Genomic DNA, 23,335 nt, shown 5'->3' on the forward strand with positions numbered 1-23,335 from the left:
CTTTTTACCATTGAGAATGATGTTAGGTATGGGTTTGTCCTATATAGCTTTTATTATATTGAGTTAAATTCCCACTTTCTGGAGGGCTTTTATCATAAATAAGTGTTAAATTTTATCAGAAGCTTTGCCTGTACCTATTGAGATGATCATATGGTTTTTATTCTTGTTTGTTAATGTAGTGTGTCACACTGATTGACTTGCAGATATTAAAGAATCCTTGCATCCCTAGGATAAATCCTGCTTGCTCATAAAGTATGATCCTTTTAATGTATTGTTGGGTTTGATTTGCTAGTAGTTTTGTATCTATGCTCATCAGTGACATTTACCGGTAATTTTCTTTTTTGTGTGTGTGGTGTATTTTGTCTGGTTTTGGTATCAGGATTATGATGGCCTCATAAAATGAGTTTGAGAGTGTTCCCTCCTCTGCAGTATTGCAGGATTTTCAAAGTGATAAGTGTTAACTCTTCTCTAAATGTTTGATAGAGTTTTCTGTGAAGCCATCTGGTCCTGAACTTTTTGTTTGTTGGAGGTTTTTTAATCTGTGTTTTAATTTCAGTACTTGTGATTGGTCTCTTCATATTTTCTATGTCTCCCTCATTTGGCCTTGAAAGGCTGTATGCTTCAAGAATTTGTCCCTTTTTTTAGGTTGTCCGATTTATTGGTGTGTAGTTGCTTCTAGTAGTCTGTCTTGGTCATTTGTATTTCTGTTGTAACTTCTTTTTCAAGTCTAATTTTATGGATTTGAGTCCTCTCCCTTTTTTTCTTGATGAGTGTGCCTAAAGGTTTATAAATTTTGCTTATCTTCTCAAAGAATCAGCTTTAAGTTTCATTGATCTTTACTACTATTTTCATTTCTATTTCATTTATTTCTGCTCTGATCTTTATGATTTCTTTCCTTCTGCTAACTTGGGATTTTGTTTGTTCCTCTTTAGTTGTCTTAGGTATAAGGCTAGGTTGTTTACTGAAATTTTTCTTGTCTCCTGAGGTAGGATTATATTGCTATAAACTTCCCTCTTAGAAATGGTTTTGCTGCGTCCCAGTGGTTTAGGATAGTTATGTTTTCATTGTCATTTGTCTCTAGATATTTTTTTTTCTTGATTTCTTCAGTGATCCATTGGTTATTTAGTAACATATTGTTCAGTTTCCATGTGTTTGTGTTTTTAAACTTTTTTCCCCTAGTAATTGATGTCTAACTCCTAGCATTGTGGTTGGAAAAGATGTTTAATTTCAATTTTCTAAAATTTACCAAGGCTTGATTTGTGGCCCAAGATGTGATCCATCCTAGAGAATGTTCCACATGCACTTGAGAAAAAAGTGTATTCGGCTGCTTTCATTTGGAATGTTCTATAAATATCAGTTAAGGCCTGTGTTTCCTTCTTGATATTCTGTTTTCCTTTCTTGATTTTCTGGATGATCTGTCCATGTATGAGAGTAGTGTGTTAAAGTCACCCATTATTATTGTGTCTATTTCTCCTTTTCTGGCTGTTAGCACTTGCCATATATATTAAGGCGCTCCTGTGTTGGGTGCATATGTATGTACAATTGTTATATCTTCTTCTCGGATTGATCCCTTGATCATTATGTAGAGTCCTTCCTTGTCTCTTGTACTAGTCTTTATTTTAAAGTCTGTTTTGTCTGACATGAGTGTTGCTACTCCAGCTTTCTTTCGATTTCCATTTGCATGGAACACCTTTTTCCATTCCCTCTCTTTCAGTCTGTATAGGGCCCTAGATCTGAAGTGGGTCTCTTGTAGATAGTATATACATAGGTTTTGTTTTTATATCCATTCAATTTGTGTCTTTTGTTTAGAGCATTTAATCCATTTTCAGTTAAGATGATTATCAGTATGAATATTTCGTATTGCCATTTTGTTCATTGTTTTGAAGGTCTTTTCCCCTTTCTCCTGAGATTTGATGCCTATCTTTAGTAACGAGTTTGGATTGCTTTTTCTTTTGTGTGTGTGTGTGTGTCTGCTGTAGATTTTTGGTTTGTGGCTCCCATTGGATTTTGATATAGCAGTCTATATATGTACCAGATTGTTTTCCGTTGCTGATCTCTCAAACATATTTCTAATATCCTGTACCTGTACTGTCTTCTTCTCATGATTGCTGGCTTTGATACATTTGTGTGTGGATGATTTCCTAACTTTATGTTTGCCTTTACTGGTGAGTTCCCTGTTTGTAATTTTCTTGAATCTTTTTGTGGCCTTTTCTTTCCTATCTAGAGAAGTTCCTTCAGGATTTGTGGTACTGAATTCTCTTAGCTTTTGCTTGTCTGTAAAACTTTTGATTTCTGTGTTGAATCTGAATGAGGGCCTTACTGGGCAGAGTAGTCCTGATTGCAGTGTATGTGAAACCTTGTGTGTCCTGCAAGAGTGAAATCTGTCATTTCCCTGAATCCCGAGGAGCTCCCACACTCGAGCCAAATGCTTTGGGGTTTCTTCTTCCTGATGCCTTGCCCTTAGGATGGGGAGACTGACGCGGGGCTTAGGACACTCACTCTTGCGGGAGAACCTCTGCAACATAGTTATTTTTCCAGTTTGTAGGTCACCTGCCCAGCAGCTATGGGATTTGATTAGGTCAGGAAAGTATCCTTCCTCTTGCGCTCTTATTGTGGCTTCTTCTTAGTCTGTAAAATCTCTGTTTTGGTAGGCTCCAGTCTTTTCTATTGATGGTTGTCAGCAGTTCGTTGTGATCTTGTTGTTTTCCTGAGAGGAGCTGAGCTCAGCTCCTTCCACTCCACCATCTTTTCCAGAATTGAGGGGCTGCTTTTATAGTTCGGATGCTTGCTGCCCCTTTCCTCACCAGGTGCTGGCCGTTGTCCCCTTGCTGTGGGGTTTGCCGCCACGGTGGCCCTTTGCAGGCTCATGGAACAGCAGGGTTGGGGCCTGGCACCTACTCACAGGTCCCGTAGCATCGGCCCCTGCCCCGCTCTGAAGCCCACGACAGCGGTAGGACGAATGCCTGCTCACAGAGCTCCTGGAGGTGGCGTCCTGGTGTCTGGGAGCACACACAGGGAAAGCAGCCCTGATGGTGGTCATACCCCTCTCCTCATATGCCCCCTAATAGCAGCGCCTTGATGCCACTGGGCACAGACTTCTTCCGGGTATACCCTTGGTTGCCACAGTCTAGTCTCTTCAAGCTCTTCTGCGCAGTCAACCGCGTTCTCCCTGGGTCTGACCTCTGAAGCCTCATCTTCTGTACCCGGCTTCCCTGCATGGACAGAGGAGTGTCTCAGAGTGGGGAGAACAGGGGGGTGCTGTGCTTTGTCTGGTTGCTATGCTGTCCTCCGCAGCTCTTCTTCCATCCAGTCTGGTCTTCCCACTGGTGAGGAGGTGGCCCTGGGTGCAGAAACCTTTCCTCCTCCATAGCTCCCTCCCTGAGGCACAGGCTCCGGTCAGATTCTCCCCTGTTCTTTTTCCTTTTGTCCTGCCTGGTTATGAGGAGGCTTTCTTGTCTCTTTGGCGGTCTGAGGTCTGCTGTCGGTATTCGGTAGCTGTTCTGGGTGCATGGCTCTCCTTGTAACTGTATCTGTAGCATCTGGTGGGAGAAGGTGAGCTCCGTGTCCTACGCATCGTCCATTTCAGTACCCCCTCCAGGTGTGAGCAGTTTGAAGGCTCTCGATTCCTGATGCCAAATGAATACAGTGTGTCTCTTTCACTCCCTCGGAGTCAGCCACGTTGGCAGTGAATAGACAATGAAGCTTGTGTAGAATTATGACATATGATTCATCTAACACCATCAGCTAGAGACACAGCAGCTCTGATTGAAATAATTTTCCTACCAACTGTAACTTACATACTAAAACATTAAAATATAAAACTAAGACGTTAAAATATAAACACTAATTTTATTGGGAAGCTTTCCTAAATGGATTGTTATTTCTACAGAGTGCGTGGTAGGGATATGCAGTCGTAACTCGGGTTCAGGCGCAGGTTCCGGGTTGTTGCAGTCACGTGAATATATAGATATATATCTCAAGTGGTCATTTTGACTCTTCCTATACTAGGTTCAGCTGCAGCAGTTTCAGGCTCCAGGGCGCAGAGATGAGTGTTGTCTCTTGAGTCAAGGACCCAGAGTCTGTTTTCTTGCTGGTTCTGAACAGTCCTTTTTTATCCCTTTTCTGTCTACATTATAAATGTAATTTTAGCTTTTTGTGTTAAAAGACTACCTCCTTCCACCTTTTTACTTCTTCCTGTTGCCCAAGGCGATGGAATGTAGGTGAACAGGCTTCCTCCATGAGAGGAGATGTGTGTTCATGGAGCATCTCTATGGACTGAGCCCTGGGCCAGGCTGTGCACACAGCAGAGGCCATGCACCCTACCTGCCCTTGTGGAGCTTGTGGTCTGTTAGGGGAGCCAGATTATAAGCAGTGAGGTATGTTGCTGTTGTTAGTGACTCAGTTGCATCTGACTCTTCTGCAACCCCATGGACTGTAGTCCGCCAGGCTCCTCTATCCATGGGAATTCTCCAGGCAAGAATACTGGAGTGGGTTGCCGTTTCCTTCTCCAGGTGATTGTCTGGAACCCAGGGATCAAACCCACATCTCCTGCTTGACAGGTGGATTCTTTACCACTGAGCCACCAGGAAAGCCCTACTGAGGTATATAGCTATGTATTTAGTGACCTTTGCAGAAGGGACAGTGAAGGGAAGGTGGGGGGTCATTTGGACAACAGTGTGAAGGTCAGAGAAAACATTCCCGAGGAAGAGAGATTTAGACTGAGACCTGAAGAATGAGTAGGAACTTTCCTGGTGCAGGTGAATGGTGATTGGGAGAAGAATGGAGAAAGCTGTGGGAACTCTGTGTGACCTTCACCTGTGGATTAGAGAGCCTGATGGCCTCTGTCATAGTGAGGGTTGCTTTACTTATTACGTGCTCAGAAGTGTCTGGACGTCTCTTCAGATGCGAGACTCCTGAAGTCTGATGTCTGGAGAACAAAGGTGATTCAAATTAAAGTCATACTCCTACAGTTTAAATTCCGCAATCTGACTTCTACATAAACTCCAACTTCTTGAAACCCTTCTACTCTCTCATCTGCAGCCAACTGTCCTTGCAGTGGCTGCTTTATAGAGACAGAAGATAATAAGACAGGACGCCTGTTAGTGAACTGCCGCACGTCAGACTCGCGTCCTCCCTTACCTTCTTTAATCCTCATGTCAACCCTGGCAGGGCAATGGGAACCAGTTTGGGCTTGTGTGTTAGTCACGCAGTCAAGTCCGACTTTGCAACCCCATGGGCTGTAGCCCGTAGCTCGCCAAGCTCCCCAGCCTGTGGAATTCTCCAGGCAAGAATACTGGAGTGGGTAACCATTCCCTTCTCCAGGAGATCTTCCCAGCCCAGTGATCAAACCCGGGTCTCTGCATTGCAGGCAGATTCTTTACCAGCTGAGCCAGCAGGGAAGCCCTTAAGTTCGGGCTTAGCAAGTACTTACAGGACTTGAGTTTACTGGCTGCAAGTGCCACGGGCCAGAGTCGAACCCAGTTCCGTCCGAGTCCCAAGCCCAGCTGGTTCTGCTGCAGGGGCTGCGCCACAGAAGCGGGAGGTGGGGCGGGGGGTGGCAGGACCTGTCCTCGGTGCACCCGGGCATGACCCCGCCTGGGCCAGCTGGAGACATTTCGCTGTGGACCCAGAATGCCAGGGAACCTTGGGTGTGGGACCCCTGCTCACTCACTCTGACAAGGCAAAGCAGCTTTCCCCAGGGTGGGGAATAGCGGAGACTCCCAGCCCTGCCAGTCATCCTTGACTGCGCAGACAGGAGTTTCCCCTGAGCACAAAAAAGTCCTGCCTTTCTGTCTCTAGCTTCCACAGCAGGAAGCCTCTCGGGGCAGGAGAGGGGCCAGAGGCTGGCTTTCTCCCCCCGTACCCCTCCTGTCTCTTACCTGCTGGCCTGTTTCACTCCCACCTGTACTCATGGCCCCCGTTCCATCTCATGGCAAGTCCCCTGCCCGTAAACACCCAGCCTGGCACTCAGAATCTCATTGACAGCGTAGACTGACTCCCTGAACTTTCCAAAATGACCGTAATTGAGCACTTACCATGTGCTTGGCCTTGGGTTAGCATCTCTGTGCATATTATTCCGTTTAGACTCCAGAACCGTCCAACAAAGCCCACATTTGAGACTCAGAGAGGTGGAATCACTTATACAAGGTGGCGGTGGTGTTGGATTTAGGATTTCCTGACACCAAGCAAGTGACAGATAGTGGCTACTGTGCTTCGAGAGCTTACTGTCTACTAAGCACAGTGTCACCTTTTCTTCCATGTGTCATTTTATTTCCTCAGCACAGCAGCCCTGCTGTAGGCACGGTCTTTTTTAGCCTCAACATACAGATGGTACAACTGAGGCTTAGACAGGTTGAGGTCACACAGCTGGTAAGTAGTAGAGCTGAGACACAAACCATGTGATTCCAAGTCACACAGCACCTGCCTCTGACCCTTGTTCTGAACATCTGCCTGCTCTGGGCTTGCGCCGTGCGCTTCCTGGAGTCCCTTTCCTCTTGCTTCCTGGCCCTCCTGGACTGGGGTCCCAGGTAGGAACTCCAGCCCCAGGGCGAAGCACTCGGTGCCTTCTCCTGCACTTCCTTCCTCCTGCTCTCCACCTAAAAGCTCTTTCTGGTCCCTGGAGCTGGGGCCTCCCTGTCTCTTAAGCCAGAACGATGTCTGTCTGCTCCCTTCAGCCTTCCCCCCTCGCTTGTCTGTATAGACCCAGCTGTTCCCCTAATCTGCCTTGTGGGGTGACCTGGGCCCTGCTGGAAGACGAGACAGGAAAGTGCAGGACTGTCTGTCTGAGGAAACTCTACCTGCCAGGCATGCCCAGCCTCCTATCCAGGCACCTGTGTGCACTGCAAGGCAGACAGGAAGGGACGGGACTCAGCATTTTCTTATTGGCGCCAAGAGGAGTCTAGAATACAGAGCAGATTTTCAGAATGGTTGCTTCAATGGCTTCGTCCCATACCAACAGTGAACAATCATTATTTCTAATTGGACTCATTCTAGGTCCGCATGTGTAGTGGGGTATAAGGAAGGAAGGAGAAATAACCTTCAAGTATTTGACATACCGTGTTTTCCAAGGCGTGGTGGCTGGAACAGTGGCGACGGTCATGTTTCGGTTGGCTGCTAACAGACTGATTCTGGAAGATGTCTGGTGAGCTGCGGTGTGGTCCCAGCTCTACTGCTCAGCTCTGCAGCCTTGGCCAGGCCAGGCTTGCCTTGAGTTTTTATCTCTTGATGTTCAGATTAGATTCATGTCTAAGGACTTGCCACGTGGCTTCCTGAGTGAAATGGTCCTTGAGCAGGAACTTCAAGGTTAATCAGGGTCAGGGGACCAGGGGAGAGTAAAAAAATTGGTCCCAGGAGTATGTTTCGGCATAGGATGACACACCCAACTGATGCCATGAAGTGTAGGGGTGCCACCTGTATTTGCTCAAATCTAAGTGAAAACCTGCTTTCTTGAGAAAGAGCATGAATGGGAATACCAGACCACCTGACCTGCCTCTTGAGAAACCTGTATGCAGGTCAGGAAGCAACAGTCAGAACTGTACATGGAACAACAGACTGGTTCCAAATAGGAAAAGGAGTACGTCAAGGCTGTATATTGTCACCTTGCTTATTTAACTTATATGCAGAGTACATCATGAGGAACGCTGGGCTGGAAGAAGCACAAGCTGGAATCAAGATTGCCAGGAGAAATAGCAATAACCTCAGATATGCAGATGACACTACCCTTATGGCAGAAAGTGAAGAGGAACTCAAAAGCCTCTTGATGAAAGTGAAAGAGGAGAGTGAAAAGGTTGGCTTGAAGCTCAACATTCAGAAAACAAAGATCATGGCATCTGGTCCCATCACTTCATGGGAAATAGATGGAAAAACAGTGGAAACAGTGTCAGACTTTACTTTTTGGGGCTCCAAAATCACTGCAGATGCTGATTGCAGCCATGAAATTAAAAGACGCTTACTCCTTGGAAGGAAAGTTATGACCAACCTTGATAGTATATTAAAAAGCAGAGACATTACTTTGCCAACAAAGGTCCGTCTAGTCAAGGCTATGGTTTTTCCTGTGGTCGTGTATGGATGTGAGAGTTGGACTGTGAAGAAAGCTGATCGCCGAAGAATTGATGCTTTTGAACTGTGGTGTTGGAGAAGACTCTTGAGAGTCCCTTGGACTGCAAGGAGATCCAAGCAGTCCATTCTAAAGGAGATCAATCCTGGGTGTTCATTGGAAGGACTGATGCTAAAGCTGAAACTGCAATACTTTGGCCACCTCATGCGACGAGTTGACTCACTGGAAAAGACTCTGATACTAGGAAAGGTTGGGGGCGGGAGGAGAAGGGGATGACCGAGAATGAGATGGCTGGATGGCATCATCGACTCTGTGGACATGAGTTTGAGTGAACTCCGGGAGTTGGTGATGGACAGGGAGGCCTGGCGTGCTGTGATTCATGGGGTCGCAGAGAGTCGGACACGACTGAGCGACTGAACTGAACTGAACTGAGAAAGGGCATGAAACCCCAGTGGAGCTCGTTGGTCTAAGGAAGCTAGTGATTCTGTAAGATAGGGGAAGACAGTCAGAAGCTTTAGATGGGGAGCAGTCATCTCAGCAGAGCTGATAAAGGGTTGTTTGCAGAGTTGGGGTTGCACGTCAACAGCTCTAATGTCTCAGCTCAGCAACCTGAATGGTCCTCTGAAAAGGAGTCAGGAAGGCATCGCATCTCTGTGCACAGCCCTCTGTGCCTCTCCACTTCCCCAGAGTGAACACTGGTCCTCCCAGCAGCCTGCCAGGCCCTGGGTGCTCTGCCACCCCCCCATCGGTGCCTTCCTCCACTTTACTCCAGCCCTCTGGACTCCTTGCCACCCTGCACACAGGCCAGGCATCCTCCTCCCTTCCAGCCTTCACCACGAGCCGTTCTTTTGGCCGAGAACATTCTTCTCCATCAGGCTGATGACTCAATCCAGGTCTCTTTCCCAGTGCTGTGTATTCAGCGTGCCCCACCCCGACCGCCCACCTCCACCACCTCTGGCTCTTCTGTGCCCATTGACCTTGGCTTCCACGTCTTCCTTCCTTCCATCACATGCATCACTTTGGCACATATTGTAAGAATGTATGTATTATTCGTTGCCAGGCTATCTCTATACCTCTTGCTGTTGGAAGGAAAATTTCATGAGAGTGAGAAGGTACATTTATTGTAGTCACTGTTCTATCCCAAGTTCCCATGTCCCCTACTGCTGAGAACCTGCTGTGTGATAGATACTATGCTAGGCCATGAGCAGATGGGCCAGGCCCAGCCGTGCGGTCATGGGGACCCGTGGGCAGGCGCTGAGAGTCCAGGAAATGCTAAGGGAGACACAGCAACGGAGGCAAATCACCAGAGCTTCTCAGAGAAGACAGTGTTAGGTGAGGTGGGGGAGCTGCCGCAGGTCGTAGCCAGGTAAAAGTAGTGAGGGGAAGGCTAGACAGAAGGACGGGAGAGAAGCGTGTCCCTGGCAGAGGGCAGAGTCTGTGCAAAGCCCAGATCAAGGGAACACAGTCAGGAAACTGATTCCCTGAAAATGGCCCGAGCACGGTGCAAGAGATGAAGGCATGAGAGGTGAACCTGGAGGCATGGGCAAGGCTTCTGTAAGCCACGCTGGGGAGCTTGAACTTTATCTAGGGAGTGATGGGAATATTCGATGATTTTAAGCACTGAACGAGCCAAGAGAATCCTAGAAGGCTTCCTGGAAGAGGGAACACATGTGCTCAACTTGGAAGATTCGCAAGACACAGTGGACAAATGACTAAGCAAAATAGACTAATTCTTCCACCCACTGGTTTCTGGAGTGTTATGATTTCTCCCACTTGGGGTGTAACTTTGACTTTTTTTTTCCCCTGTGAGTGAATTCAACACTCATTTCAACTTGATCCTATGAAAAGAACCAGGCCTTTCTAGCCCCCTGGAATGATGATTCTCACAACCATCATCAATGCCATTACCACATCACCACCACTGTCACCAGCACCATTTAGTCAGCATGAATTCTGCACCAGGCCTTATGCAAGTGCTGTCCTTGATTTTATACTTTATCCAAAATACTTCTCTGTGGCAGGGCTGTCATTTCCTCTGTCTTACAGATAGGCAAACTGAGTCCCCCTCCCCACAAAGAAGTCACTTGCTGCTAGCATTTCGCTGCATACTCCACTACACCGCTAACAACACAGGGAATCAGGCCAGGTCTCCCTGTCTTACCTGACGCCTTCCTCTCCATTACCTGCACTTTGTGTTTTCTCCTCCACTTGCCCGTGTCTAAACAAGCTTTGGCATTCCCTGACTGCTGCGTGCCCCGTGCCATGCACGGATCTGCACAGTCCCCAGGGAGCTATAGAGGCGCCCCCAGCATCAGGCCTTGGTCTGCTTAAGGCCAGTAAGTCTTTCCATCATCACTACGGTGACCCAGAGACTCAGGGTGGTGAAGCGAGTCGCCCAGGGCCCCACCATGGGCGGGTGGACAGTCAGGCTTTCTGACCTTCACTGCAGCATGCCTCCTGCTCCCCCACACCACCCACCCTCTGCTGTAACCTCCCTGTTGAGTGAGTCAGAAGCCAGCCTCAGACAGCCCTTCCACCAGGGCCCCGTGGCATTGGCCAGGCTGCATTCCTGAGCCGCTCACACATACGCGGGTGGAGGTGTTACCCTGGGCAGCTCACCCACGGGTTGAAACCCCTGTGCTGAGCACCGTCTCCAGCCCAGAGGAAAAAGCGAGAACCCTGGCCTTCCATCACCGACCTGGGCTTGTTGACAGAATCCCAGAGTGGGTGGCCAAGCCGTTTATGGGACAGCCTAGCTGCATAGTGCTGGGAATCCCAAATGTAAACTGGCTGCTGAGGCCTTGATGCCGTGGGTGGCAGGTTTGCTTGGGAGGCCATCCGGGAGAGAAGGTGGAAAGCTGCTCGGGGAATCCGGGCATCTGGGAGTCGGGCTTGGAGCCAGCTTTATCGGGATGGGACTCGTCTCTACCAGACCTCAGCTTCTTCCTCTGTGAGAGGAGACCCTGCCTCCTACCCTACCTGCCTTTTGGGGGAACAGTGCCGGGGAGTGGTTACAAATGGGGACGCAGGTCCAAGGCGCCCTGCCAGACAAGTGACTCACCCCTTCGCGTCTTCATTTCCTCTAAAATGTAAAACGAGGGTTGTGAGAATAGCTGCCTTATGAGAGCTGCTGGGAAGGGTGAGTAACGGGGCGCCGGGCACATAATAAGAGGTAGAAGGTGAATGACCATTAAATACACCCCACAGCACTCGGCTGGGATGGGGGACGGAGAGCTGCCTTCCCCCTCCTCTTCTGGCTTGCCGACAAGCTCTCGGTGTCCAGAGTAGGGGCTTAAAATCCTGCAGCATCTACCAGGTTTGACAGGTAGTGAGGTCCAGGGCAGGTCTGAGACAGGCTGAGGCCTCTGTTTTACCATCTGTAAGCTGGGTAGCTAAAGGACAGCAGCCTCTCCAGACTGGGTGGCGCCACGTGGGAATCATCCTGCACACGGACAACTTCAGGCAGTACCTGCATGTGTGTGCACACGGCCATGGACCGGACCTGGGCGTGTCTCCTCCAGGTCAGACCTGGGGACACCTGGGGGAGCAGGTGGGGCTGGCGAGCCCCACCTTCTCTTATGAGTTGGAGATGCCCGGTCAGTAAGGGTGCCTGTGAGCAGAGGAGACCCCCGAGGCAGGCTCTGAACGGGCAGGTCACGGAGAGGCGAGAAGGAGGGCGAGATGCCACGCTTGTCCTCTGCACCGGGACCTCCGCGGGTTGGTGTGGAGGCGGCATTGCTCCACTGGTCCTCACCAGATCCCTTGTCTCACTGATGGGGAGTCCAGCTCCACAGGTACCTACCTGCTGAAGGTTGAACAGGGTGCTCCCAGGCCCCTAGCAAGGGCTCCGTCGATATGTTTAAGCATGGAACGACAGAAGGAGCATCCCCGATTGTCCCCCTGAGACCAAACCTTCTAGACTTCGTTGTGTTCTAAGGTTCCTTCCCTGCGGATCCAGACCCATTTCTTTAGGGGAACACTGAAACTCCTTGGGCCAAGCCAGGAGGAAAGCGTGTGCGCACACCACATCCCACACAGCCAGGGTGCCCACACGGGCCTGAGAAGCTCCCTGGCATCATAGGGCCCTGCCGGCTGACAACTCTGGAGAAGCTCCTGGGACTGGGGTGGCAGAAAGGGGGACGTGCAAGCTGTGGAGAAGGGCAGCATTTCCTGGTCTTTTCTGCCCAGGGCATCACCTTCTACCTTTCTTGGGCTGAGAAGGAGTCTCAAGGAAGGTAGAGATCATTAAAATCAGCTCCGTGTACAGATAGGGAACCTGCAGCCCGAGAAGGGAGGTGACTTGTACGAAGTTACGCAACACAGGAGTGCAAGAGCAGAGGCCCCCTGACTGGTGTTGTCCCTGGTATTTGTGCTTTCATATGTCCGTCCATTCACGGGTCCTTTGAATGCCTGCCACATGGTAGATAAAGAGGTCAGCCACAGACACGGGGACTTCCCTGGTGGTCCAGTGGCTCAGACTCCACACTCTCAATGCAGGGGGCCCGGCTGCTATCCCCGGTCAGGGAGCTAGATCCCACGTGTCACAACTAAACAATCTCACATACCACAGCTAAGACCCATCGAGGCCAAATAATACATATTTTCAAAAGCAACAACACAGACGTGGCCCCTGCCCAGATGGCGCAGGCATAGAGACGCAGACGCGATTCCATCCAAGAATGATAGGGTTAGAATGTCAGGGTGAGGGAGGAGCGTGATGGTCCCGCCTTTGGTCAGACTAGCGAGGCAGGAGGCAGTGCTTGCGGTAAGACCTGGCGGATGAAGAGGAGCTGGCCAGGGCAGAGCAGGAGCGGGGAGGAACAGGAACAGCTGAAGACTTAAACGCAGGAAAACACCTGGAGTCTTTGAGGAAACAGGAAACAAGCCGCAGAGAGGGAGGGATGAAGGGAACCAGATGAGGTCTAAGAAGGGTGTGGAGGTCAGGCAGGGCCTTGAACTCTTGCTAAGGACTTTGTGTCTTACCCTAAGAGGCAGAATCTGTTGCACGTTTGCCTGGGTGAGCTGCAACAGGAAGCAGGGGAGAGAAACCATATGTGAGGCTGTCCCGAAAGACTCGTGGAGCCCAGGGGGAAGGGAGACACACTGTGCAGAAGATGGGAGCGGCCACTGTGCCATCCTAACCTTAGCACAGGGGCAGGGGGATGGAACGGGTCCGGGGGAAACCGAGGCCGCTCAGGTCAGGGAGCAGGAAGGGGGTCACAAGCAGGAAGTACGAGCCTGCGAGAAGCCGACCCAGCATCGAGCGACCCGAGTGTGAGACCACGTTCTGGGAGGTTTGGCATCTTTCTTGTTGACTCCTTGCAACCACCTGAATTAGTCAAGGAAGTCCCCTGCATACGAACCTTCAAGGTGCAAACTTGCAAAGACGGGAACGTGCATCTGGTTCCAGTGAGGAACCAGAACCTGTGCTATCGACGCTAGGCGTGGGTGAGACTGCAGCTCGCCCTCCTCCTGTGCCTCTGACCACTGAAGATCCTTCAGTTTTCCTTCCAGGCAGCAACTCTTCTTGCCTGTTCACTCCATCCCAGCCCCTGTATGCCAGTCATTGTACTGTGGTACTTTTCAAGTTTCTGTACCGTAGGATTAAAAATGTTTTCTTTTTGTGTTTGTTTTTTATGTATTATTTGTGCAGAAAGTATTATAAACCTGTTAATAGACTATATAGTACTACAGACGATTGTTAGTTGGGTACCTAGGCTAATTTTGTTGGACTTAGGGCCACATTGGACTTAAGAAACGTGCTCTGGGGATAGAGCTCACTCGTATGGAGAGGACTTACTGTATTTTTTTTTTCATCACCGCTTTCTAGATGCACAAATTCAGGGTGATGGCAGCGAAGGGGTTTTTCCCAGAGCTATTCAGCGAGTATGAGGCCTTGCTGAAGTATTCAGCAAGTAAGGATGCTAATCCAGGCCTCTCTGCTCACAGGGTCTCCCCACTGGACCTCAGCTGTTAGATTTGAACCTGGCTCTGCCCTCAGTCTCCCCACTTTGGAGGATTTTCTCTAGGTCTCTTCCAAGTCTAACGGTCTCTGCTTCTTAGGGCGGTGAAGAAGTTGCAGAAGAACATTTAAGATGGGACAGTACAGCCCCTGCATACGCATGGAGGCTGGGGAGTGTCCTGGAATCAGGGCACAGTGAGCAGCTGATCGCAGCGAGGCTCTGCATGGACGTGGTAGTGTAGAGCTGCTCCCCAGGGCATCCCAGACCTGTGAGCCGGGACCGAAAAGGAAAGCAAGGAGTTGCACTAGCCCTGCAGCCGTGAGAGTCAGAGAGAGGGAGGAGAACAGACCTGCATTCGTGTTCTACAGCTCAGACGCTGGGGACACACGAGTGAGCCAGGCTGACACCTTGCTCACCGGGAAGGAGGCCCACCGGGCATGTGGCGAGCACTGCTTGCCATGCTCATTTTATCGGCTCGTTCATCACCCCTCGTCACCACCACTGGAGGGGCGTGCTTTCGCCTCTCCCCTTTTAGGAAGGCTCACTGAGGCTCAGAGAAATTGTCACCTATTCAAGGTCACACCTCAATGAGGTGAGAGAGCTGGGGCTTCTACTTCAATCTTCCTGTTCATTCCTACACTTTGAAATTATTGAAAAGTTGCAGGATGGAGAGAGGTTGGGGAGGCAAAGAGGGAAGAAAGAAGGGCATAGAGCAGGGAGAAAAAGTGTTCAGGAGAATGAGCCCACAGCCGGAGGAACAGAGATGCTCTCTGAGCCTTGAGAGCACCCGAGACGCTGCCCGGGCAGGAGGTGAATGAGGTCATTACATCCATCTGCGCAGATGGGGGACCCTCTGGGGAAAGTTCTATGCAAATGTCATGATGCAATGAGGTGAAATCCACTCGCGTCAGCCCAGGCTGGGGCTCAAGCAGGGACCGCACTGTGCTTTTTGCAAAGACAGATCTTCTGCCTTGTGGGGAGGACGTTCACTCTGCTGGGCTCTTTATCACAGTTTCTAGAAAGGAAAGCCAGCCCAAGGTCACAAAGCATGTGAAGGAATGGACTGGGAATGAAATGTAGGCCTCCTTTTTCTCTCTTTCTCCCCAATTCTGTAATCTATGCAGATATCAAATTGTCATGTTCTGCACCTCTCACTTTTTCTCATGCTAAAATCTGCTCCTAGGATCCTTCAACCTAATTTTCTGCAAAAAAAAAGAAAAATCTCTCTGTGAAATGTTCCCCACCAGGATTTCAGGCGCTCTAGAACAGGGGTCCCCAACCTCTGGGACCTAATGCCTGATGATCTGAGGTGGAGCTGATGTAATAATAATGGATAAAGTGCATATTAAATGTAATGTGTTTGAATCATCCCCAAACCATCCCCCGACCGCTAGTCCATGGAAAAACTGTCTTCAATGAAACCGGTCCCTGGTCCCAGAAAGGTTGGGGATCACTGTCCTAGAAGATGGTCTGAGCTTGCTGGCAAAAGCTTTTGCCATTTTCATCATCCCCAAATCAAAATCACCAATATGTGCAGAGAGTTAGTTTTTCCTGTAAGACATTGTCGCATTGTTTATATCAGTGGATCGCCACAACAGTCCTAGAAGTTAGATATTCCATTGTACAAGTGTATTAACCAGCTCTCATGTGGTATATGACAACTTTTCACCCATGATTTCATTCAGCCCTCAGAGTCCAACAGTGCAAGGCAGGTCTTATTCTACTGATTTCACAGCTAGGAGGAACCTGAGGCTCGGGGAGAGGTTGCTTGCTTTACTTTTAATACTGGATTTGTCACTTATTGGTCTGGGCTTCCCTGGTGACTCAGTGATAAAGAACCCGCCTGTCAATGTAGGAGCCACTAGAGATGTTGGATTGATCTCTGGGTTAGGAAGATCCCCTAGAGAAAGAAATGGCAACCCACTCCAGTATTCTTACCTGGGAAATCTCATGAACAGCAGAGTCTGGTGGGCTACAGTCCTTAGGGTCGTGAAAAGATGGACACAACTGAAGCAACTAACCACCACCACCACCACTTTGGGTGAATGCCTGCCCCTTTCTGAGCCTCAGTTTCTCCACCTGGAAAAGGGCAGTTGTTCCAGTTCCTACCTTACAGAATCAGCCTTCCCTGGAGGCTCAGACGGTAAAGCGTCTGCCTGCCATGTGGGAGACCCGCGTTCAACCCCTGGGTCGGGAATATCTCCTGGAGAAGGAAACGGCAACCCAGTCCAGTTTTCTTGCCTGGAAAATCCCATGGATGGAGGAGTCTGATAGGTTATAGTCCATGGGGTCGCAAAGAGTCAGACATGACTGAGCAACTTCACTTTCACTTTACAGAGTTGTCAAAGAATTCAGTTCTTTCCTGGTTGTAAAGCATTTAGCACTTTGCCTGACCTGTAATACATGCCCCTGAAAATGGAAACAGCTATGATAATGACCATGGTGATCCTGATAGAAGTTATCATAAGGCTAGCAAGAAGCAGAGTCATGACTTGAACTTGAATCTGCTGCCCCAGCATCCTGTGATGAACCCTCTGCCCTGCACTGCTTCTCTAGAAATTTCTGTTTCAGCCCCAAGCACCTGACTCATGTCTTCTGCCTTTCTCTCTGCAGGTCACACCCTTCCCCATGTCTTGTGACCTACAGGGTGACTGTGCTTGTCGGGACCCCCAGGCCCAAGAACACAGCCGGAAAGACCTCCGAGGATACAGCCATGGCTAAGGAAGGACAAGGAGCTGTCAAAGAATTCCCAACGCCAGGACCCGCATCCCTTTGGTATTGATTTCACAGTCAGCTGCTCAACGGAATGGCCTCTCCACACCAGGGATCCTTAGCACCCAACCGGTCTGCCTTTAATTTCACCCAGGAAGGACTCGTAGTGCGGGCACGTGAACCAGGTCTCGCCATGTTGAATGATGGAATGGAATCCCATCTCAAAGTCTTAGAAAGATTGCACATACAGCGTGCAGTCCCTGAGCCTCCTAAAATTCTAACCATTTGTCACACGATCACAGCGAGAAACATACTCTGTATCTAGGAGCGTGCCCATCTGCGTTTGGTACGCATGCATGCATACGCACCCACGCAGACATCCGTGGGAGGACAGTTTTGGAGACTGCGCGGAGAGAGACTGGGACAGACTCAATCCTTCCTCTCCCAGGCTCTTTCCCAACACTGTCCTTGGTAGAAAGAAAGTTACAGAAACTGCTGAGACCAAGTGTTAAATGCCAACACAGCTCACACCCTGAGGCTTAGAATACTTAAGGTGTGCTTGAGTGCTCAGTCCTCTGGGATTGGAAGTGAAATGGTCTCTGATCACCTCCCTTCTAGGGAAGTAGGACCCGAGGAAGAGGTAAAGAATCCAAGGTATGCGAAGCCCCCAGGGTTCGAGGCCAAGCTGGAAATGGCTTAGGATTGCAATGTCAAGGTATTATAACAGCCCCCGGCTTGAGGCCATAATATCCCTCACACCCCCCACATCTTGCCTTGGGACCACACTTGCTGCTACTTTTCCGGCTGCTCTATCCTATACATTGAGTACCCCAAGGTGGTAGGACTAGGTTAGGAAAAACCCCCACACAACCAAACAGTCTGCCTTAAAAGTGACCCACATTTTCCCACAGCTCCTCACTCCTTAGTCCTTCTGCGAGGGAAAAACCCCTCATTGGCCCGCATGGTGAGAAGTGAAGGCCCCCTGGGTGGGCTTCTCATCCTGGAAGGGAACTGAGGGGCTTCAGATGCTGGAACCCTCACCAAGAGTCCGGAATGTCTAAGCCAGTGTTAGGTTTGTAAGCAAGAGGAACAGTGTTACATTTCTGTGATGTCGGAACCCTCCGGGAGACTGTTGGGATGGCAGGGACTCTTGGGTTAGCATCCTTATCCAAGTCTCCCTGCCTCTCCAAGGCGAGGGCAGGCCTTGGGTCTGAGGACCTCATCATGCCCTGAGTGGCAGTAGCTCTGGAACAGAGAAGCATCTGGGATGGGATCCACACCCAGACTGTGTTCCAGAGGGCCTTCGGGGGCAGCCCACGGCTTCCCAGCCTCGGTCCCCAGCCACCCAGCATGGTCATCGTGCCTTCCACACAGCCTTTGGCTCCCGTCCTCCCGTCCACCTCTGTCCTAGGGTGGCCCTTCCCTCTCTCCCATGTTCAGCCTCCAGACGTTAAGAGGAAATTAGCCAGACGCTCGCGGAAGCCCCCACCTCTTTGGGGTCCTCTCTGTTCAGCCAGTCGCCTGTCCACTCCTTTTGGATGAGTGAGGGAGGCGAGGAACGCAGAATGAGGTGGAAAGCAGGCTGACATTTAACCCGATCTCTGAAACTGAGAAAGTGAGGTGACGGGAGGGTCTGCGGTAGAGAGGTTGCATAAATATTGCCACAAATCATCTCAAGTCCAGTGAAGACAACCAACCAAAAAACAAACAGCGTAGAAATGGAAGCTACCAGGCATGTGGGATGACTCCTCATTCCTGCATCCAACACAGGCGTGCTTCATCAACTAGAGCCCTTTTTTTTTTCCAATGGGGACCAAAAATAACTTCAGAAACCTTCCCACTGTTCTGTCTCCCAGCAGCAGCTAACTGCTGACCAGGAACGCTTGAGAAGACGTCTGCTGGCCATCTGTGGTCTGTTACATTCATAAATTTATCAAGGTGCTTTTCGCACAGGTGCCCACAAATAAGGACTCAGTGCTTAGATAGTTTTGTGTGGCTGATATCATGTTACAGTCTCTGAGATTGGGTTCCAGGCATGCCATTGTTAAGGCCTGACTCAAATCCATTATGTTTCCTTCTTACAAACTTGTATCTCATTTATACTGAGGGCATGTTTTTGTTTCTTTTTTTTTTTCCTTTAATTACCAGGGCCAATCTTTGGCAAGAGACTAATAATTGTTTAAGCATCGATTCCATTTTGTACCCCTCTCCAGTATCTTAGAACTCTTGCCATCTCTTCAGGTCCCCTCATGCCCTTGCTGAGTTACCAACCTGAGTGGTGCTAGATAGGAAGGGACAATTGAGGTAAGATGTTAACAGAGTTGGCTCTCCCCGTTGCTTTTATCAACATCAGTAAATGGCGCTAAGAGTCTGGGAGACCTGAAGACGACATTCCTGACGGTGGGGCGGCAGGAGCCGCAGCAGAACCTCACCAGCTTCCCTTCAGTCCCCTCTCATGCTCTTTCCTCCTCCATTGACAGACATTCTGCAGCTGACTTCTGCCTTCAGAGTCTCAGACTGATCAAGCCCTTCTCAGCAAAGTGTTTCCCAGTCTCCTCCTCACCATCACTCAGACCTGTTACTCACAAATTCCTATTTGCCAGGGATATTAGGTGGGAGAGGCTGCCTGATGGGTGGGCAGCCTCAGTGCCAGTGCAAGGTGTCACTAATAGGTCCTTCTCACACCTTAGCAGAGGACAGTCAGCTCTGTGTGTGCAATGCACTTATACTCGGCTTCATTTTCTTTCTGGGGATAAACTCATCCTCGCACCCCTTTATCAGCTCCCGTTTAGGACGGTGGAGTACTTACAGGAGGAAGCTCTGCAGCACTATTGTCTTACCAGCCGCTCAGAGGTCCTAAAGCACTTGGAGGTTCTGAAGATGGATTAGCTTCTTCAGAACTTTCTTCAGAACATGGAGGTTCTGAAGAAGGATTAGCCTGTTAACAGCAGGAAAGAAAAGATAAGGTGGACAGTCTTTCCGAGCCACAGCCCTACTGGCTGCCAGAGGACCTGTGTTATCCCCTAGATTCTGTGCCAACCACCTTTGACAGGAAGACGACCCTTGGGAAGTCCATTCTGGAGGCTGAGTCGGGGGTGTCCTGAGAGGGGGAGGTGAATGGTTGTACCTAGTAGGCCTCTGAGGGTGGAGGGCATCAGCTGCTTCTCCTGGCGTCAGCATTGAGTTGCTAGACAGTGCTCATGGTCTTTTTCCCATTGTGGCCAATGTTTCGATGCTATCTGTTGAAAATAATTCTTTGAGACAGATTCTGGCTACCTCCCTTCCAGGTTTGGTTTAGCTTGGTTCTGTCAGTTTGTTATAGGTCTTACCTGTGTTAAGAAAGGAAAGAAACAGAAGAAGAAAAAGAGGAGAAAAGAGGGAAGGAAGAAAGGAAACCATAAATTCAAGTTAACAGATTTGAGGTTTTTCTGTTTTTTTTTTTTTTTTTCCTCCTCAAACTACTTCAAAGTAGGGAAAATATAAAAGAAGAAATGGATGGTGACAAAGCTGTACAGATAGAGATTAATAGAAGACAAAGGGATTAAAAAGTAAAGCATGATTAAAACTAAGAATTTTAAGAAAACCTATTTTTGCGATTCCTGAAGAACATTCTTTACTCCGCAGACTGAGTAGGCAGACACAGTCTGAAGATTTCCCTAGCAGGAGTAGAGTGGGGTTTTATATCACTGTCTGTTCTTTTCTGTACATTGTGGTAGGTTCAGGAAATAAGGCATCTTTCCCTTTAATATGTAGTTGATATTGTTGGGGGGTGCATTTTGTCTATTTGTTTGGTTGTCAATCAATGATAGTAGGGAGTGGGGAGGGCTTGAAATTTTTTTTTTCCTAATATTAAGGGGACATGCTGTGCTGCGCTTTTCACATTATAAAGTGTTTGCATTTACCATTGGAGCACTGGGCTTTATAAAGTCTGCACTTAGAATCACACTGCACAGTCCACTTTTCTAAGGAGCTGCTACATGACCAGACAGGTAATTCCCATGGTTTTCAAGAAACAGAACAAACCAAGCAAACAACAGACATGAAACTAAACAGCAAAAGAATCAAAGCCTATTCTTGGGAATCTGCTCACGTTTTGCCAAATTCCTCCCAATTGTTTGATCCTGAAGAGCAATGTGTAATAGCCAAGAGAGGAATTATGTCCTGAGAGTGAGAACACAGAATTCTTGACTCCAGGCAGCAGTTTGCTCAGTGATCTTAAACAAGTCATGGTATTGCCCCTCCATTTGCCTCAGTTTCTCCAGCTGCAAAATGGGGATAATACTACTTAACCTACCTCACAGTGGGAGGGCAGGGGATTGTGAGGCCCTGAGGCTTCTAAGGGGCTGTGGCAATCTACGAGAGCCAGTCTGTGAGAGCCTGACGCAAAGTCTATGGGTTAGTTTTCAAGAGTGCACAGGCCCACCGGCCACTTAAGAGAGACAGGGAATGCTCATTCGGTATTTCAAGGAATGGAAGTGAGCTCCTAGATTAGAACCCACCTTGAGAGAGGCTTGCATTTGAGAATATTTTACTTGTAGATAAGTTGGACTTTCTCCCCCTTATCCGGGCCTTTACCAGTTCTGTAATTTGATTAAAAAAAAAAAAAAAAACAGTGACTTCCTACAGTGTAAAAGTCAGTTTACTGTTTATTCAAGACTTCCAGGCCACTTCCAACTTTACAGAGGAAGGGAGTCCCTAAGTTCTCTTTTTCTTCTCAGACTTAAAATTCCACATCGAATGTTCCATTAAAAGAAGATACGGCATTCTGAGTGCAAACTTGGGGCTTCTTAAATTCTACACCAGCAGTCAGTGAGGAGAAGTTTGAACAATTAATTGACTTGCTTTCTTGGGTCTCTATAATCAATAACCTGTCCGCAGATATCTATCTATATAAAGATATTATATATAAATATAAATTTACATATATATGCACATGTATATATAGTTGTACATATATGTGTGTATATATATACTTAAATGTAATATTTACAAAATAAAACTGTGATCTCGTCTAGAGAAAATGTATTCATATTACAAGCGGCTCTTCCATATTTATGTATCATATTATACCTTTTTATTATTGTTATAATTATTATGGGTATTTCTAATGATGATGATGTTGAAATCTGTTTGGCATCTTCTGGAAACTACCAAAAATGACTCTCCATTGACATGCTTAAAAATCTGTTCTCAAGAAAATTCTACTGGCCTACTATAAAAAAAAAAGAGAAAAGAAAAAAAAAAAAAAAGAAAATAATCTAATCACCAAAAACAAAACACAACTCCAATCCTTTTTCTGTACCTCACGCGCATAAATTTGCTGCTCCTTTTTTGGGTTTTATTTTTTCCTGTTTATGTGTTTTTATGGATCTAAGTTAAGTCTTTCAGCAATATATAAAAATGTAAATAGTAAACTTTATTTATTAAGAATGTCATCTTTTTTTAATTTATATTTACACAATTGTTCATCTAATTTATTTTTTCTATACGGTTTTAAATACTCAGACATATTTTGCTGTTCATGATATTTTTATCCTGTTCTCCTGGATTTGTTTCTCCATACTGTTTTCTCTGGTCTCAATTACAGGTTGGATCTCACGAAAAAATAATGTCAAAGACAGAAATATTTTGCCACTGTTGATTACTATACCTTAAAGTTCTATATTATGAAAATATATAATAGCTTGTATGCTTCAAAAATAGTGGTGTGGTTGTTGTCTGTTGTGGAAATCTACAAGATTCTCACATATACACATTAGCAAATCTAAAAGACTCTCGCATATATACAGTAACATGGAATAGAATACCAGGGCCTAGAAGATCAGTGCCAGAATGAATTTGAATCTAATATACACCCTCTCTTCTATAGAAATAATTCCTGAAAGCACCTATACTTTACATATACAATTAGAAACATTCTTACATGTTAAAGAAAGTTCAGTTTTCATATCACTTCTAGTTATATCTAGTTTTTTGGATGCTGTGTTCAATGATATACTTCAGTATATTCATTATTTTCATTTTTTCTTCATAATTGGACACTCACTCATCCAATTTTCAGAATTGGAAGCTGAGACCAAAGTTCTGCTATTTTCATTCTGCCCATTGGATCTCATTTTTTGGTCTCATCACCACTTAGTAGCTATGAGATCTTTGGAAAGTTATTTAATTGCTTTAAGGTTTAGTTTTCCTATCTATACAATGGAAATAATAAAAATACCCACCCATGAAGTTGTTATTAGAATGAGCTAAGATAAACATCAAAGATTATAGAGCTGTGCCAGACATGGTTTATATTAACTCTTGTTATGATTATTATGAGACATGGCTGCTTATGACAAGTATCGATAAATGACTTTTCTAATATCTAAAAGCATAAAGACAAGGTTCATAAAAGCACTCTAGTACTTGCACATGCAATGTATGGATTGTATTCCGAGCTATAGGCTGGCAGTACCACCATAATATAGGTTTATCTGCTGATACTTGAACTGTTGAATTCTGCACAAAAGAGTCGTTTAGGGACACCGATATGAATACCATAAAAGGGCAGAGAGAGAGAAGCCAGGAACTACCCATAGCAGGTGTTTTGGACTCTTTACAA

The 23,335-nt window shown here is 47.5% G+C and overlaps 1 protein-coding gene across 1 annotated transcript in view; it reads left to right on the forward strand.

Annotated features, from left to right (window-relative positions):
- PAPPA (pappalysin 1) overlaps positions 1-22,420 on the forward strand; it is a 271,571-nt gene extending 249,151 nt beyond the window's left edge. The window contains exon 22 of the mRNA XM_055427748.2: positions 16,633-22,420. Coding sequence (XP_055283723.1) covers positions 16,633-16,740 — 108 coding nt within the window. The 3' untranslated portion in view covers positions 16,741-22,420. The remainder of the gene's footprint in view (positions 1-16,632) is intronic.
- The last annotated feature ends 915 nt before the right edge of the window (positions 22,421-23,335 follow it).

The sequence above is a fragment of the Moschus berezovskii genome, chromosome 7 (genome assembly GCF_049115385.1).
Source record: "Moschus berezovskii isolate FMDL1 chromosome 7, NW_MosBer_1.0, whole genome shotgun sequence".
NCBI classification, from domain to species: domain Eukaryota; kingdom Metazoa; phylum Chordata; class Mammalia; order Artiodactyla; family Moschidae; genus Moschus; species Moschus berezovskii.